At 38.3% G+C, this 19,211-nt stretch overlaps 1 protein-coding gene across 1 annotated transcript in view; it reads right to left on the minus strand.

Moving 5' to 3' along the window:
- Positions 1–2,834: 2,834 nt before the first annotated feature.
- olfml2a (olfactomedin-like 2A) overlaps positions 2,835–19,211 on the minus strand; it is a 35,912-nt gene continuing 19,535 nt past the window's right edge. Inside the window, exons 2-8 of the mRNA XM_036578247.1 lie at positions 15,223–15,486; positions 13,330–13,437; positions 11,352–11,529; positions 9,875–10,141; positions 7,988–8,275; positions 6,562–6,747; positions 2,835–4,219 (exon numbers count right to left, since the gene is read on the minus strand). Of these exons, the coding sequence (XP_036434140.1) occupies positions 3,615–4,219; positions 6,562–6,747; positions 7,988–8,275; positions 9,875–10,141; positions 11,352–11,529; positions 13,330–13,437; positions 15,223–15,486 (1,896 nt within the window). The 3' untranslated portion in view covers positions 2,835–3,614. The remainder of the gene's footprint in view (positions 4,220–6,561; positions 6,748–7,987; positions 8,276–9,874; positions 10,142–11,351; positions 11,530–13,329; positions 13,438–15,222; positions 15,487–19,211) is intronic.

Consider the following 19,211-nt stretch of genomic DNA (forward strand, 5'->3'; position numbering starts at 1 on the left):
TAATTCTTCTTTTAATACGTTTCATGAAAAATTCACTTATTTAAAATGGTCAACATTATTTTGGCTTTCATGGCCTGCTTGAGTTCACTGCTGCTCCCATAATCTCACTGCCATCTCATGAGCTAAGCAAACAATCCGCCATATCCCAATAACAAAATTTTGCAAATTTGACTATAAAGTGGGTAATTATGTGATTTTCAGTTAATGTTTGTGGCTTGCCATGGATTGCATGCACAACACAAGTCCAGTACATCACTGATGCTAAACTTATCATTTCCATCATCTCTCCATAAAGTTTACTAATGATGAGATTAATAATTGATCATCACTTTGATTTATCAGTCTACTCAGGCTTTAGTAGGAAAGTCAGTGCATGTAAAGAAACCTTCTTCTTTAGAGTACGTCTTTACACACCATGCGTTGATTTTAAAGTAGTTAAAAAACTAGCAATAATGTTTCTTTTAAAGATGGTCTATATTTTTACATTTAGTGGATATTTATTCTAAAAATATTTTTTAAAAATGTAAAAGGTAACTTCACTTTTTACGACATGTAACTTGAACTGAATACAGATACTTAATTTCTGTCTTGAATACATTCCTAAAACCTGCATTCCAATACAACCCAACCCTGTTCAGATCAATTTTTTTCTCTATTTCCTTTTCTCAACTTTCTAACTAATGGTTTCTTGACAGCTATAGATCTTATATCTAATCTCCTCAGAAATATCTCCTGAAAAATGAATAACTTGTTTATCATTTTCTATAACAAAGGTAGTCGATTGGCCAAGACAAGTTTTCTATGAAGTTATTAGACTTTACTGTATGTAGCTAACAAGTAACTAAAGCTTATCACAACCCAATGCACACCAAATCGGTACAAACTTCCCTCAAACTGTGTGGAACTGTTAAGTAATCTTAAATACACGTGAATATATGTTTTCTGACAATCTATGACATTTTGTTATCTATAAACAGATGTAAGTACGTCAAAAATGGTAGCAGCCAACCTGAAGGCTGAATTTTGTTCATATGACCAGATCTTACCCCCCACTTAATTTACTACTATCTACTTGTATCCTACTGATATATCCTATATGACTATTAGAGCTATGCCTTCAATTTGGGCCAGAAACTGCAAATCTAGGTCATCAACAAGGAAAAAAACCCTCTGTGATAGAGATCATTACTGCTAGTGTAGTAGCGCTAAGCTAACAGTGATTCACATTAACATTTTTTGGCCATTCAAGTCTAAGGTCCAGTCCCATTTCACCCCTCGCCCCACCACTTAGCCCTCAATCTTCTGTTTTGCGCATTGACGGCTAGGAGTAGGGTGTCCCGGTTCTTGTTGAGATAGAGGGGTAGGGTGAAGTGTTAGGACTACATGGCCCTCCAAACAGAGGTTTTTTAGAAAAAAAGAAAAACCAGCACGATGGCTGCACAAGTTCTCTGTTAAAAATTACGATAACCACTGTATTATCTTAATTTAATGCCGTTTCAATGTATTTTGATCCTTCTCTTCATAACAAACATAAAAAATCGCTAGTATTATGCTGATGTCTCGGTAGCTAGCTAGCTAAATTTCCCATTCCACCTTAAATGGTTAAACCATTTAAGGTGGAACAGGAACATTCGAACAAGAAGCTGCCAAATATCTGACTTCAGCTTCATATAACTGAAGAATTAGGGGTGGGTGATAATAAATAATTGCCCCCTCTTTGAAGGCATATGATGCCCTAAATGTAACTAAAGCCCAGCAGTGAGGAGCTGAACTTTACCCTCCTCTGCTGTCACTGCAGACTGGCAGGGTCGCCTACAGAGCAGCGCTGGTAGCTGTTAATGAAGTAATGCTCTTTTTATTTGAGGGTCCCATTTCATAGAGAAAGTTTTCAACCACTACAACTTGTAACTCAGTTCCAAGGGGCAAGGAGACACTTATAAACAAGGGGTAGGGGTAGAAATAAAAAAATGGGACTGGGCCTAAAAACAGACATCTGAAGCTTTTAAAACATATTCCATATTCCATCAATTAAACCTTGTAATAGACATTAACATTAGTTTCCCTGTTGCATTTTTTCAGTAAACAGCCTTACTATAGTGATGCTGCCATTTCAGACTGAAACTTTTTGGTCAGGCTGCCATGTCGGTGATGCATCTAGGACTTCCAGAAGGCCTAGAGTTGCATTAGTTTTCCCAGGAAATTGGTCCCATCCTTTGTAAATGAAAATGTGATTGGTTTGGTGGTTCGGTTCATGACTGTCGGTTATTTATTATTAGTTAATCTGACACATTAGGCCTTCCATTCAGCTCCTGATGGCCTAACCAATGGGAGAACTCTCTTGGCTGTATCTACCTGGATACCAGAGAAAAAAATGTTGGGCATTTCAAGATTTTAACCATTTTGTTTGTTGAGTTTAAATAGTTCTCTATTAAATCCAAAAGAAATAAACATCACAGGCATTTTTTATTCCATTCTACTTCAGAAGCTCTCTAAAGTAAGTGTGGGAGAACATCCACTCCCAAAGCTCCAATCTAACTTCCTAACTTCCTCCTCCCAGTTCCTCAGCTCTATCTCTTAGTCCTACCTCTATCGATCTCGGGGGGTCCGGCCTTCTGGCTTTAAGCAGAAGCCACCCAGATCTCCAGCCAAGATCCTAGAGTTCTCTCCCCTCCTACAGTCACACAATCTCTTCTCCTTCTGCAAACATACGTTAAAGGCATGGTCCAAACTCCAATACATAAAATCGAATTAAATACTGACAACAATGATACTGTGCAGTAATATTTTTCACCAAATTACAAAGGCACTATTTTCACATACCAGATACTCAAAGCAACGTGTGGTAATGGAGTGACCGTTTATTTCAGCTGTTGTGCAGAAAATGTGGAACATTTTCCTCATACGCAAAACGGCAGATCTAATAAAACTCATCCAGGAGTTTAAGTAATGCTTTAAACCACATCAAGCACACAAAGTTTTATCCTTAGTGATGTAACAAATAACTCAGTAACAGGTTCTGAAAAATATTTACAATGCAAAATTAATATTTTACAAAATGAATAGCTAAGTATAAATGAGGAATTTACATAGATCATTACACCCCATTTAATATAAGCACCACAAACGTTTTATATGGTATTGGTGTTGAGTGAGTTTGTGAAAAAATAACATTCACAACATTTTTTGCTTAATAAAAAGGGAATAAAATGTTAAAGAGTTCATAAAGGTGCATAATATTGTCATTCGTAATAAAGACGTCTACTGGATTTTACATTTTAAACCTTATAACAAGATGTTACTCTTCCTCTTTGGTCATTTTTAAGACTCGATTATCACAAAAATGCATGATTTCCAATATAAACCGTATTAAAGTGTTAACCTGAAGCTGAGCTCATCCTCATCAGCTATGCAGCCCTTGAATTTTTCGAATTTAGGCAAAAGTTACAGTTAAAAGACAAGCACCACACAAACATCACAACGTGGTTTGAATCTCCTTTTAAGGTCAAAAGTGTCTTTCGTTGTACATTTCCCTCTTAAAAAAGTCAGATTTCATGTCCTGTCCTGAAAGAAAGTGACTGGATGGAATCAGTGGCCTCAGTTGCATCTAGACGACCTCACTGGTCCACGAAGTGGATGTTATAGGTGACCTGGTGGCCATTGTCCCAAGCATAGAGCACCTTGTCTTTAGGGTTGTAGTCCACCTGGGTGACGAAGGCGTACTCATTCGTGAACGGCAGTCTGGGTGTGGCGTCGGTGTTGGTGTGCGTGTCGTAAGCGTACGAAATCTCGCCCTCTTTCTGATTGTAGTTGTTAACGGCGTAAAGAACCCCGCACACGATGAAGCAGTTTCCGTACGAGTTGCGCTTCAGGCCCGTCCTCCACGTGGTCTCCTTCTTCATGGACAGATCTCCCGGGTCCAGCTTGCTGATGACAATCACCTCGTTCTGTGAGTAGTCGTAGTCCAGCGCCGGATAGATGACCCACAGGCCGCTCTCGTCCACAGCGAAGTCGATGTCGGAATGGCCTCGCCATTTCCACGGAGTGGTGTCCTCGTAGACCACGTCGTGCAAGAGGGTCCAGGCTGCTACGTAGCGCATCCGAAGGTCGTATTTGATGATGTTTTTGGTGAAGGCTCGGTTGTAGTAGAACGCGCCGTTGTAGACCACGTGACCGGTTCCTATCCAGTTGTAGGGGAGCTTGTAGAGGTTGGTCCAGCGACCTAGATTAGATACAGAAAGTCAGTATAGAACTTGCACTCGTACTACACTGTCCATCAAACATTTTGGGACACTTTGCCTTCTTTTGAAACTTGATTCACTGAGTGCATTTACATGGACTCAATAATCTAATCATAATCAGATTTCTGCAGTTATCTGATTGTTCAAATGGTCATTTCTTAGATCAGAGTAAGGTCTAGAAAGCTGATTAAGAAATCTGATAAAGAGACTGGATTTTAGCTCAGTAATCAGATTTCTCAGTGCATGTGAGCTCTTACTCTGATTTCTTTCAGATTTCTCAGTCTGCGCATGTGCGAAAACAGACGGCGGTACCGGAAATAAGCGAGCAGCGTTGCTGCGAGACACAGCAAAACACTTTTGGAGCAACACTGAAACCAAATACAAATGAAGGATTTAAATATTCTTCATCTTCCAGATGATGTACGTTCATAGTTTCAAATAAAATGTTCTTTTTCTTGAAGTTTGAGTTTTACATTACGTGTACATCACGTCTTCTTCTGTGAGTTTATGGCTGGTGCAAACCAGAAATCCGATTACTGTCTGACTCATGTAGACCTGGAGTTTCCCCATTATCTGATTACTCACGCGCACATAAACGTGCTGATCGAATTACTGACAAAAGCTGATTTTCTGCAGTTATCGGATTATTAAGTGCATGTAAACACACTGATGTTAACTTCTCAGTTAAGTAAGAAAGAATATCCCTTCAGGAATCCCGGATTTTCCAAAAAAAAGAAAGCAGACATCTTAGCATTTGGCTCTTTAATAGTCCACAGAAGAATCCTGTTTTCATTGGAAATGCCCTGCGGCTAAAATATCTTCTCTCTTTTCTTTCTCTAGAAAAAATAGTTTACACTAAGACTCTCCACAACTCAGGGCCAGATGTACCTACAAGCGCAGGTGCAGCATAAAATGTGCCTTGATGCCACCAAAACATGCGCTCGAATTGAACCTTTTCGATTCACTAAGACTGCAGCTAATTAACTGCACACTTAAGAAGTGCAGAGTTTAGGAGGGCAGTGAAATAGAGCCTTCAACATCCTTGAGTCAAAACAGAAATGGAAAGTTCAGTGATGAAGAGATAGCAGTGTTAATAAACACATTCTACAGAGGTGATATTTCACTCTGGGTTTGTGGAACAACAACACGGACTACAGTGGCTGCATCGTGGCATATTTTGACAAATTTGTATGTCCCGAGATTGTAAACAGTGTTATTCTAATGGTAAACATTCTGTCAGCTCATACTCGAGGCTTGCGCCTCTATCTGACCACTGTGTCTCCTGCCATTGTTAAAGGAAGTCTCTCAACAACACGTCTACTGAGACCCCAACACAATTTTGGTTGTGGTTTTAAAAGGTGGTGGAAAGTCGATGCAAAACTGACCGGCACGATTTTTGTTCAAACTTATTACCAAATTGAGCAGAATTTGTAATCATCTGCGCTCTCAGATAAAAAAGGATTGAATGAAATGATATGTTCTAAGCTGTACTGACTCCACACACCCCGTCTCGTCTCCAGGCTTTTATTTTACTGTTCTGTTTTAAAACATTCGGTTATGAAAAGGCACAAATACGAACTTTTCACCTGGAAAAGCTTATTTAAGGTTCACAGTTGGACCTTAAAACCACTGTTGTACCTTCACAAGGCGTAGTACATCACGTGCAGGTGTAGTTGTACTTTTTAAGGCGTAGTACATCACGCCCTATGTATCATAGAAGATGGCACCCTCTTCTATGTTAAGTCAATGTCCTTATTCGACCTTCAGAATGAGGAGTACGGTTTGTGCTATCTTGCACCACTGATACTAGATACCATTAATGAACCTCCCTATTGATAATAATTCAGTTTTTTATGGGGACTGGAAGGTGTGTGACCTTGTTTTTGTTAGTACCTATTGTTATTTTTTGTATACAATTGAAATAAAGGAATCCTCATAAAACACAGTACTGTGCAAGAGTACACGCACTCAAGCAAACAGTTGTTGACAGTAAAAACTGTGTAAATCATCAGAACAAATACAGCTAAAAAAGTAAAAAAGTAACATTTTAAAAAGCAGCTAAAACATTGTGAGCTGGTTTGAAGAAAATGGGTTTGGTTCCAGATATTTGTACCAGTTAAACTGCTTTAAACAAAGAATTTTCTCGGAGGCCTAAAACTTTTGCACAGTACTGTATGTAGCCACATGTTCATCAAACTGACTTCGACAAGCCATTTGCTGAAAACAAAATTTGAAAAGCTAGGTGTCCCCAAACTTTTGACGGGGCAGTGCACATTAGATTTACATTAGATTACATTCGTCACAGTTGGGTTGGTTCCCCCACCTTGCTTGAAATTCTCCAGGTTGCGGAACTCCACCAGGTTGTTGCCATAGTAGTAGTTGGTGACGTAGATTTTGTTGTCCTTGGCGAGAGGGTCCTTCATCCAGGCCCCTTCGTTACGGCCATAGCTGTGGTGCTTCTGCGGCATCTCCACTGAAGCGATGGTGCCCTCACACTCCAGGGATTTACCTGTAAAATGAGATCAGAATACAGACAGAGATGTTTTCCAAATAAGAAAAAAAAATCTTTTTGTTGCGAGTGCACTTGATTAGGATTCAAACTATGAATGTTCCAGCTCCAAACTGTCCCAGGCATTCAGTGATCTTAATCTTGTAAAATCCCAAGGCTTATTACATCCTAAAAACCCAGTCACATTTGCGTTTACCAGCATATTTTTTAAGTTAAATTACATTAATTTCAGTGGAATTTTCCATGATGAACAATTGATAAATTGGCTGCGATGAATCCTGAAGACACGATTGTTTATACTTACCTGATATAATTATGTTCACTTTTGTGTTTTTACTCTTTATAGGTGAGTTAGCTAGCTTGCTATGTTAGCTCTGGCTAACTGCAGCCGCACAAGTCACTCTACTGCAGTTATCTACATTTTTTTGCCACAGGTCAGTGTGTTGTACCATGCTGTGGTAAGTTTATACTTATATGATTAAAATAATCCTCACTTTTGTGTTTCATTGTTAATTCTAGGTGAGTCAGCCAGCTTGAAAGCTGCTATGTTAGCTCCTTGGCTAACTACAGCTGCACACAAGTCACTCCACTGCAGTTACCTAGATTTCTTTCCTACATATCAGTGTGCAAAACCTTGCTGCGGTGAGTACATAGTTATCTGATATACTTACGTGTTTTTGTGTTACTGTTTATGGTGGGTGACTTAGCCAGATTGCTAATTTGTAATAGCTACTGCTTACTGTTTATGGTTAGCCAGTTAGCTTCCTAACTGCACCAACAAGGAGATTTTTTTCCTTTGCCAGTCTTCCAGACTAGCTTCGCACCCGGCTATAACAACCAGCCTGGACTAGCATTGCATTGGTATGCTGGTCACCAACTATGACCATGCTGGCTGACCAGCTAATCCAGCACTGGACCACCATTAACCAGCATAAACTAGCGTAGACTAGCATGGAATGCTGGACTGTTTTTTTCAGCACATGGGGTCACATTTGCAGCTAAAGGCATATTATTAATAATTCATACATGAATTACAATGCAAACTATAATGAGTTATAGAAGAGTAATAAAGGTTTGGACCTGCTGGAGGATCCTGGCATTTTAAGGGTTTATTGGTGTAAGCTTGAGGCTGGGATATAGCAAAACTGTAGACCTTCTCAGGGTCCCTGATGACAAGACCAACACTTTCACAGGCAAAAAAAGAGGCTCAAAGCATATAAAGAGGATTTATCAAAAGTACCTGCTTTGTTAGCATTGACCTTTCCACCGTTGTCCTGGCTTTTCAGTCCCGGTGCGACTGTGATGGCCGCTGGAGTGGCCTCGGTGGAGCTCGTGGTGAAAAGTTCCTCAGCTCTCGTTGTTTTTTGGGAGGCAGCTGTTGTTGTGGTTGTTGTTCTCCTAGCAACAGCTGTGGTGGTGGTTGTTGTCATTGGCACCGGGGTCGTGGTGCCCTCGATGGCTTCCAGGACAAGTTCGGAACCCCCTCTGTCCTCGATTTGGTGGACGGTGTGGGTTTTGGCCGAGCTTTCTTCAAATGTCAGGAGACAGGGAAGCGAAGGGAGAAAGACAGGGAGGGAGATTACAACTCAAAGTTCAGTGTTTCACCCCGAGCGTCCAAGATTCCACAGCCTCACATCAAAAGACACATTTATTATTAATGAGACGTCGCTCTCGTAGTAACTTCCTGCATTGTAACCGAGTCTCTGACTGCAATGTTTGGATTCAGCATTCTCGGAGGGAGCCCGATTCATGTCGGGCCATGCAAAACACGTCTTCATGAGACAATGTCAGGGGGAGACCCTAATCTGAGCCCTCTCTTCCTGTGCTGTGAGGCTGTCTGGAACATTAGCCACGAGCACATGAGGACAGGCGCGAGGGCCAGACGCAAATACAGCAGGTATTACTGCATGAGCAGTCAAGTGGTGCTGCGAAGGAATCCAATTACAGCGCAACCGGCTAAGACTGTCTGAGGCAAAGCCACGAAGCCACGAAAATGTGATATTTTTACAGTAATAAATGTAATTTTTTTAAAATCTGTAGAGAACAAATGTTTACATGTGTGTCCAAGTACAAAGATTCATTTCCACACATTTTTAGTAGTGATAAATAACTTTACAGTGTCATATTTAACGCGTGGTTGCGCCACATGACATTTTCTGGGTGGTAAAAGTAATGATCCTGTTCAAAAATTAAATGAAACTGTTTTAAAAGTTATGAAACAAATACTAATTCATTGAATAAATTATTGCAGACACTTTTTAATATGTATGCTTTTAATTAGCATTTTGAAAGCCTTATTTACCATTTACATTTAAATGGTCCAGCTGTGGTCCTCTTGAGAGCCAGAGAACGGGAATGGCATGTGGTATGAGGCACAAACAGCTTTTATACTGAAACCGTAATTTTTGAGACTTCAATAAAGAGCAACTTCATGACTATCAAGAGATGTTTGGAGTTTCTTGCAAAGTGACAGCATGAATACATTTTCATTTGGAGCAGAAAGTCAGGGGAATCCCCTCTGCTGCCTCCAAGCTCTCACAATTACTATTAACAACTCGTACCAAAAAGGAATTACAGGAGGAAAGAGACTCTTTATGGACAGTATTTTGCAGATTCGGGCTGTTTACAGCTGGTTCGAGTGTAATGAGGACTTGTAAAATTACAGTATTAAAAGTTTTCTCTCCACTTTCTGCTCCCACACCTCCAATTTCTCTTTACTGCGCGATACAGTGGGGATCGCAATCTGCTGGCTTTGGAGTGAAATTCTGAATATAGTGCGAATGGCACCGTGGAGCTATTCTGCACGGTCTTGCCAAAGTCCAAACAGCCCCGAAGCCTCCGTATTACAGAATATTCTCTATCAAAACAGAAGAAGTAATGAAGAGGTTTACTTAGGTAATGTTCTAGAACAGTCAAAGACTTGGCATCTGCTCTTCAAACAACAGTCATGAAACCGTGGTCTAATTACAGGTTGATTTAATTAACCCATAGAAGTCTGGAGTTATTAGTGTCAATTTGCAGTAATATGATTTTTCTAACCTGTTTAAATTACATAATTATGCAAATAAACAGCAAATGTAACAGCAAAACAATAAAAATGTAAAAGTTTTTTTTTTTTTCAACACACCTCTCTCTCCTCTCCCTGTATTGTCTCCGTCAGCGTCGTCCGTCCTGGCCGCTTTGTAGTAGGTGATTCCTCTGATGACCCCTGGCTGGTGACCCAAAGTCTTGGCCTTGGCAGTGGGGTCAGGCTTTGCAGGTTTGACCGCTTTAGCTGGCGGCTCCTTCTTGGGTTTAACTGGTTTCTCTTTGGCTTGTTTGGGCGGAGCTTTGGCCACTGGGGTTTTTTTATTGGGGGGTTTCACCGCCTCCTTGGGCTTCTTTTCTGTGACCTACAGTTCAAAACAGCGCAATAATGAAAGCTGCATTAGGACAGTTTCTCACAACAATTGGATTGAGTTCCGAGTCTTTGGGAAAGGATTCAGCGCATCATGAAATCTCACATGTCACCATGATTCCATTATTTGTAGGTCTGCACTGATATGGGAATTGTAGGCAAATGCTGATATCTGATATTTTTCATGTGCATATTTATAAAATGTGGAAACTGGGACTACATCTACCTGAAGTAGCATATTAGAGAACATTCATTTCTCCCACAGCTAACTAAAATGCAGATATTTTAGTGCAGCAGCCCAGCATCACCTAAACATTCTGTTCTTCCAGAGCACAATAAATACATCATCAAATAATGGTCTGAAATATCAGTCAAAACAAAACATCTGCCCTATTCAGATATAATCCTTCAAGCAATTATCTGCTAATACTAATATCACTGTGCATCCCTATTTATTTGGCATGACTTTTTAAAAATACACTAAATGGAAAAATAACTGGATTTACATTATAAAACTATACATAAGTTTTTTTTTGGATGATTATGCTTAAAATTAGCCTGAGAATTCCTCTGTGGCAAAAATGACAATTAATATTATATAATTATTGAATTCATACCACATCCAACCAAAATATTCAAATTAATTTGTGGAGAAATAATTTCCTAAAGAGTCTTTATTGGATCAAATCACTCGCATGATACATCTGCATGAATTTTGGCCTTATGAAAATCTGTAATTGTAAATTCAATTTTAGACCCTAAGTTTAAGTTTCAGTGCTTATTTTGGAAAGTTATAGCTTTAAATTAATCCCTGAAGCATTTAACTTAATGGTGACTGGTGTGTGTGTGTATATATATATATATATATATATATATATATATATATATATATATCAGAACTACATCTTGTATTGTCATTTTTTCAGGTTCTGACATCATTTGAAAATGCCCATTCTCCTATATACAGCACGTAAATTTCATGATGAACGGACCACAAGAAGTGGCCCAAAATTACTTGGGGAAAAAAGTCTGGTTCCATTGACTTACTTTAAAAGTAAATTACATTAAAAGTAAACGTTTTTTCCTTCTCCTGTAACATTATCATTTTGGAGATAAGAGGTTTTGTTCTGCTAGCAGTGCTTTATATATTTATAATATATGATAATATAATGGGCACAGTTGAATTACTGTGTGTGAGTGTTACCTGGGACTTTGTTTTCTGCAGCAGCGTCTTTCTGCAGGAGCTGCAGTCCCAGACTGGATATTTCTTTCTTAATGCTGACCATGATGTCAGAGTAGTTCTCATACTTCTTCAGCTGATTGGACAGATTCATTACGCTGTCTCGAACAAAGTCATTCTCTCTGCTCAGGTTCGTCTTTATCGTCTGCAGAAAAATGAGCAAAACACTCAAATTCAGGGTGCATATTACAAAACGATTTGGCGGGTGTCTGACCCCCCCAACTAGGTATTTAAATCCCTAAAAGAAGTTCAGACAGAAGGTTGAGGGGTTACTACACATAGTAAATGTTTCCCCAGCCATGTCAGCCACACAAAAATACACACCAAAGGTACAAATTAATGAGATACAGTAAAGTTATTACCCTTCCTGTAATAACGTAGAAAAACACACAGTTTAAATTCTTGTAATCACATTACAGTTACTGACTTTATAAGAATTACCTTACTTGTGTTACTAATATATCACTATGAATATGATGTGCAATGCATTTAAAATGTACATGTTCTCTTTTATAGATTTCTCTGTCAGTCAATCAGTCAACCTTTACTTAAAATGTACATTTACATGTGTCAGCTGACTGCGCAAATTTGATTGTGAATATGAGCAGCACAGTGTGAGCTGCAAACAATCTGATTAAGCATCTAATCTATGGAGTTAAATCAGGGTCACTAGAACCTGAACCTGAAATCAAGTCATAAAAATTCAACCTGAATTTTTACCACCACGCCAATATAAGGTGCTGCATTTTGTACAGTTGGAATTTGTTGAACCTGAATTTCTTACTACCTAAATTTTGGAACCTGAATTTCTTGCTACCTACATTTTTTTAACCTCAATTTCTTGCTACGTGATTTTTTTTTAAACCTGAATTTTTTGCTACCTGAATTTTTTGAAACTGAATTTCTTACTACTTGAATTTTGGAACCTGAATTTCTTACTACCTGAATTTTTTTTAAACTAAATGTCTTACTACCTGAATTTTTTTAAACTGAATTTCTTGCTACTTGAATTTTTTTATCCTGAATTTCTTTCTACGGAATTTTTTTGAAACTGAATTTCTGGCCACCTGAATTTTTTGAAACTGAATTTCTTACTACTTGAATTTACTGAACCTGAATTTCTTGCTACCTCAATTTTCTTTAACTAAATTTCTTACCACTTGAATTTTTTTAAACTGAATTTCTTGCTAGCTGAATTTTTGAACCTGATTTTCTTGCTACCTGATTTTTAAACTGCATTTCTTACTACCTGAATTTTTCAACCTGAACTTGTTACGACCTAAATTTTTTTAACCTAAATTTTAAAAATATCTAAAATTCGCAGTGAAAATGTTCAAGAACATAAAACTACACATATTTTTTTCAAGCATCGTGAATTCAGGTTTAGGTTCTAGTGACACTGATTTAAATCCATTCTACTCACGCTAATGTGAAAGTGATCTCCATGTTGACGAAGAGAACCAGACTCTATTACATTCAGAAACAGCTGTGTAAGCTTTACATTCATAAAGCTTATGAATGTAAAGCTGTTTATAATTTGAATCAAACACAACTGGCTGTGTCTTGTTCAAAGGCAGTAATAGTGACAGCAACTTTTGAAGGATGTTAACTGTGATTGGCTGTTTCTTTCTAAATAAAGTACTGAAAAGCACTGTTTGGTTTCCCCTTGTATTTTCCGGTTGGTAGCTGGTTCCAGATTTTTGTGGGTTTCACAGAGTAACACAAAAGTAATAAGTAGTCAGATTACTTTTTTGGGATATAAACTAATCCCACTACAGTTTGAGAGAAGGATTTGCGAGAAAAACACTTACAGGACGTTATAAATTCCACTAAAGTGTGTAAGAAGAGCGAAGAAGTTAAACAAATGGAATGTTATGAAAAGTTATATAAGAATCCTTCAAAATAAAGTGCTACCAGAAATGCTTCTAGTTCTTCCGTTCCTTACCTCCTCCAGTGTGTTCATCTGAGCCACGACTTTATTCATGTACGCGTGGACCTTCATCAGATCCATACTGTACAACGTCCCCTCCAGCAGGTCCACCATAGACTGAAGCTACACACATACACACATGTACACACACTTAATGTATGGCTTGTGACTGGACAGTGACCCTATTATCAACAGTCAAACATCCTTTCATAAACGCAGCTGCTCTTTTGAAATCCTCTTTAAGAACATCCTGATTTTATCTGGAGACCCAGTGAGACACAACAAAGGAAACTTAAGGCAAATGTGTGTAACTCAAACCTGTTGGGTCTCTGCATGCTATCCTTTAACATATAAAACGCTTATATAAGGCAAATATCCTTACATATGTTTCCTCTTTATGGTGGCGTGCACTGTTAGTCACACGAGTGGCTGGATGAGTACTGAACATAACTCATTGGTAATGTTTCTGGGTGTAGCCGGGGATAAATGGATTGTATAGTGCTTTTATGTGAGGTATTTGTGTGCATTAGATAATCTATAACCTATAAACTCTGATTCACAGGCTTTAGATATCATGTTTAAAGTCTATTGAACTCTCTAGAGGAAGTGTGGACTTTATCCATTAGACGAAGCTGTGAAATCCAAAAGGCATAAAAAAGACTCCGTAGAGAGCATAGCTGGGGTCTCTAATGCAGATTTACAGGCCGAAAGAACAGGCTGATAAAGTTATTTGATTGGAAAGAGCAATTCAGTGATAGAGTGCTCTGTAGCATTAGGGCTTTCTGGGTTGTGTTTTTCAGCAATGATTGTTACCACCTGTTCAACTTTTCTTGCATTATTGCACTCCGAGAATAATGAAATTCTTTTTTTCTGTGCATTTTTGTGTAATAGTGTAAACTTGAAGGGGTATTCCAGCCTAAAACTAGCATTTAATATGTTGCTTGACATTATGTAATATTCAGTAGATGTCTCAACCTGAATTTCTTGCTACCTGAATTTTTTGAACCTGAATTTCTTGCTACCTAAATTTTTTAAGGCAAACTTCTTGCTACCTGACTTTTTTAAACTGAATTTCTTGCTACCTGATTTTTTAAGCTGAATTTCCCGCTACCTGATTTTTTTAAAACTGAATTTCTTGCTACATGAATTTTTTTAACTGAATTTCTTGCTACATGAATTTTTTTAACTGAATTTCTTGATACCTGATTTTTTTAAAACTGAATTTCTTGCTACCTGAATTTTTTTAACTGAATTTCTTGCTACCTGAATTTTTTTTTTAACTGAATTTCCTGCTACCTGATTCTGTGCATTTTTGTGTACTTGTGTGCACTTGAAGGGGTATTCCAGCCTAAAACTAGCATTTAATATGTTGCTTGACATTATGTAATATTCAGTACATGCAGCATTGCATCACTCAGCCTCACCATCTGTAATTACACACATATATAGTGGACCTATAAGGTCTGTGTTTCTATACACATCTAATATTTCTCCTGTTATAATTGTTGTAAGCTTAATTCAAGATTATTTAACTTATTTCTAGACATTTTTTACTTGTTTTAGGTTACTTATTAATGAACTTTATCTCACTATATTGGCAAATATTTTTCATTTTTAAATTACCTGCCAGTATAGTGAGATAATTTTACTTAATTGGTCTAAAACAAGTAAAAGGATTATAGAAAGAAGCAAGATAATCTTATAATAAGTGCACAACCATCTCAAAATGGGAAATATTAGACGAATCGACTAGATTTAACATCATTTCACTTGACAAGATACCATTTTTGCAGTGTAAAGTGACCAGTGAGCGTATAATGTGTGCATACATCTTCTAATAAAGTGTTGATAATGTTGACATGTTGAATACAGTGTTGCGTGTCGTACATCGTGCTTGTATGTTTCTACCTTCAGCAGTTCAGGTGCTTGTTTCTTCAGTTTCTCCGTCCTCCACTCGTTCTCGCAGGGGTTGAGGGATGAGGGCGGGGCCGTGCAGGAGCATTTGCAGTCTGAACCTGAGCTGACCGTTTCCACGGCATAGAAGTCGTCAATTCGCAGCGTCCCCTCCCGAAGCCTCGCACACGCCTCTGCGCTCAGCGGCCGCATCATACACTTACAGCGACAGTCCGAACCCTCTGACGTCATCCTCACCGGCTCCAGATCCCCAAAGAGCTGACAGACAGACAGTAGGAAGGATTATAACCTTTTAAAATGACCACTGTTTTATAGTTTGATGCAACATGTAGACAAAGTTAAAATTTCAAAACATACCATTCACACCCTGGTCCATAAGAACCACATATGGAAACTAGGCAATAAAAACTGTTTTGAATTCACTGTTTGTGTGATGTCACAAAAACAATTCGCTTATATATCCACCTGCTATAGCAGTTTAGCTCCACCCACTCACAGCCTGGACTGCTTTTGAATGAGGCACAAAACAGGACAGCCAATCAGGACACACATTATTTACATGTATCACTATTAAAGACACAATAACATAACTGGTTATGTAAAATATATGACTGTTTTTGATACATAAACACACAAAATTGTTTTAGGTAGTGCTAAAATACAAAAGTTACTATTCAGTAACTACTATGAATCATTCAGTACGTTCTATGAAACTATGTTAAGTATATTGATTATGTAAGTATAGCTATGAGGGTGAGTAAGTGAAGCATAGGCCTAAATACAGACCTTGAGAGTTTAAAGGGTTAAAGAAATCTCCAGGTTTAGGAGGAAGGGCCTGCCAACTGTTCTGTGGTTGAGATGTGAAGTCATTCAGAGTGGTTTGGTGTGAAATGGTTCATTTTAGACAAACTTGCCGAGCCAGAATTGTTTACAGTGGTGGTGATAGGAATCAGACGTCCACCTCTAAAAGCTCCCTCACAGAAAGTTACTACATGAAATAGTTATGAATTACACTGCCTGATGTCAGACGCATTGTTTTATGGCTGATTTCAGAAGGTTTTGGCCTAAAGCAATTTGTATTCACAGCGGAGGGGTATATGTAGGGTGTTGTGAGGCAAAATAGTCCCCAAAGAAAACTTATTTATTCAGATTTATCGCTATTTTGCCATCATCTGTATTAAATATAAAAACTCTGAAGACTCGTGTAGGTTCACTGGTGGGTTTGGATAGTAAATAAAATGTCTATATTTGTGTTGTAGTCATGGCGACCCCTGGTTCCTATCACCACCACTGTAAAGAAATGAGTCTCTACAATCAAACATTTCACACGAAACCACTCTGAATGACTCAGACTGACTTTTTTGAAAAATTGGTGGATTTCCCCTTTACATACTCAGTGATTATAGTTCTCTCATGGTTTTTTTTTCTCAGTATGCTGGACATCACTTTACAGTCTTTTTGCCATGTTTTTGTTTGAGTGCAGACTTGAACCTGCACTTAAATGTAAATGTATATGTAATTCATTTTTATATATATGTTATTATGTAACTGCCTTCAGTTAATACAGCAGAAATGACAGTAACAACCCAAGATTCCTAAAGCTGAAACCAAAATTATGAAGGTGTGACTCGGCTTGACCTTGAAGGTCATGCCGTAAACCTGCCGCGCAGCCTGGGAACGGTACAGAGTGGACATAGCAGGTTGGTTTTAAACCATAAACCCACTCTTTCATCTTCAACTTCAACCCTCAAATCTGTCCACTCTCCATCAGCCATCACTTCACAACAAACGCCCTGATTATCTGCTCTGTCTTTCTAGGCCTGACCTCTGGACTGGACCTCTAAAGCCCTGTCAAAGTGATCAGACACGAGGCCACGCTGGAAAAGGCTTGAAGCAGTGCATTGTTAAAGAAATAATCCAGAGACTTTCATCTTAATCAAGGTTAGATTAGCATGGTACATTTAAATAACACAGACAATCATTTCAATGTTTACTTGTAATAAGAAAAGAACACAAAACAATGTGACTCAATAACTCACTTATAATGAAAGTCAATGCACAGTTGCTGAATTCTGTCAGTAAGTTTATGCAAAACATATTTTTGTGGATCACATTTGTAAATCAAGTTGTAAATCTGTACGATCCGCTCTTTTAGAGACGAGACTATTTTTCCAAAGGGAACAATTTGTGGTGATACATTACCAGCATAGATGTGTGGAGTTTTCACAGGAAAAGCAAAAGTACAAAACTTAAAAGTGAAAAAAAAGGATTCTTCTATTGTCACAATGTCAGGAACCCTTTTGGGTGCTATATACAAACTTTTTCAAAAAGGTTCTACAGAGAACCATGTTCAGTACATTCTCCACTAATCTGAAGAACCCTTTCATGATGCAGAGAACCCTTTAATCATGTCAACAGTTCTTGGAGAGTTCATGGCTCTAAATAGAACCATTTTGAAAAGGGTTCTATATAGCCCCAAAAGGGTTTTTCTATTGTCACAATGTCAGGCTGGTATATAGAACCATTTTGAAAATAGTAATATATAGCACCAAAAAGGGTTCTTCTATTGTCACGAAGTGAGGCTTGTCACAATAGAAGAACCCTTTGTGGTGTTATATAGAACCCTTTTCAAGAAGGTTCTGTATAGATACATCTATAGTATATTCTCCATCAATCTGAAGAACTCTATCACAAGGCAGAGAACCCTTTAATCATGCAAAGGATTCTTCGAGTGTTCATGGTTCTATATATATCCATTTTTAAAACGGTTCTATAGAGCACCAAAATGGGTTCTTCTATTGTCACAATGTCAGGCTTGTTACAATAGCAGAACCCTTTTGGGTGCTATGTATAACCTTTTTTAAAAAGGTTCTATATAGAATCATGTACAACACATTCTCCATCAATCTGAAGAACCATGCTTTAATCATGCCAAGGTTTCTTTGAGTGTTCATGGTTCTATATAGCACCATTTTCTTTACTAAAGAACCCTTGAAGAACCATCTTTTTTTAGAGTGTAGCCAGAACGTCTTTCCTACTGTGTTGTTCCAGTGTCATAAAATCAGATAAAACTTGGAAACTTACAAAAAAAAGGAACCTCGTATCTTCAAAATGGTAACTTTACAGGAGAAGGAAAAAACCTACTTTACTTTTAATGTAAGTCAATGGAACCAGAGTTTTTTCGAAGTCATTTTGGGCCATTTCTTTTGGTTCATTCATCATGAAATTTACACACAATGTAAAGAGTAACAGGCATTTTTGAAATATGTCAAAAACTGAAAAATGACAAAAATGAAAGTACGTTTTGCTCAGACAGCAGCACTGTTGAATATCTTTACACAGAATTCAGCAAACGGCCCATTGACTTCTATTATAACTGAGTTTCGAGTCAGTGGGTTTTCTATTTAACCCTTGTGTGGTGTTGATGTGTTTGTTACTCAGTGGTCTGCTGGACCCACCACATTATTGTTTCATTAAATCAATACAGCCATAACAATTTATGTAAAAATACCAGATGTTTAAAATATCAGAAAGGGCCAGTGTAGGGTCCTCCTTTAGCAGCTGTAGCCAGTCAGCAGCCTGTCCATGTTGTCCACCCTCTCACACACACACATATACAAACATATACACACAGACACACACACACTAACAGCAGGCCATGTAGGAGGAGAACAGAGTGAAGGACACAGCACCTCCACACCTTTACTCCCCGCGAGTTCAGCCCAACACCACATGTGTAATATAAATGCGTGGGGGGTGAACAGAGTGAAGGCACTGAAAATGGGTTATTTTATATGTTCGTCACAGAAAATGAGCAAAGACCAAGAATCTGAGGGTGAAATCACATGATTTTTTATTTTGGTATACATTGAAAAGGGGCCACACAGACCTAAACACCACACAAAGGGCTAAGAAAGCGTGTCAGGGTTATTTTCTGTGGTAAATGATGGTGTGAAACAGAGGCAGCAGATGGAGATGAGGCT

Source organism: Colossoma macropomum, unplaced genomic scaffold (assembly GCF_904425465.1).
Source record: "Colossoma macropomum unplaced genomic scaffold, Colossoma_macropomum, whole genome shotgun sequence".
In the NCBI taxonomy this organism is placed as follows: domain Eukaryota; kingdom Metazoa; phylum Chordata; class Actinopteri; order Characiformes; family Serrasalmidae; genus Colossoma; species Colossoma macropomum.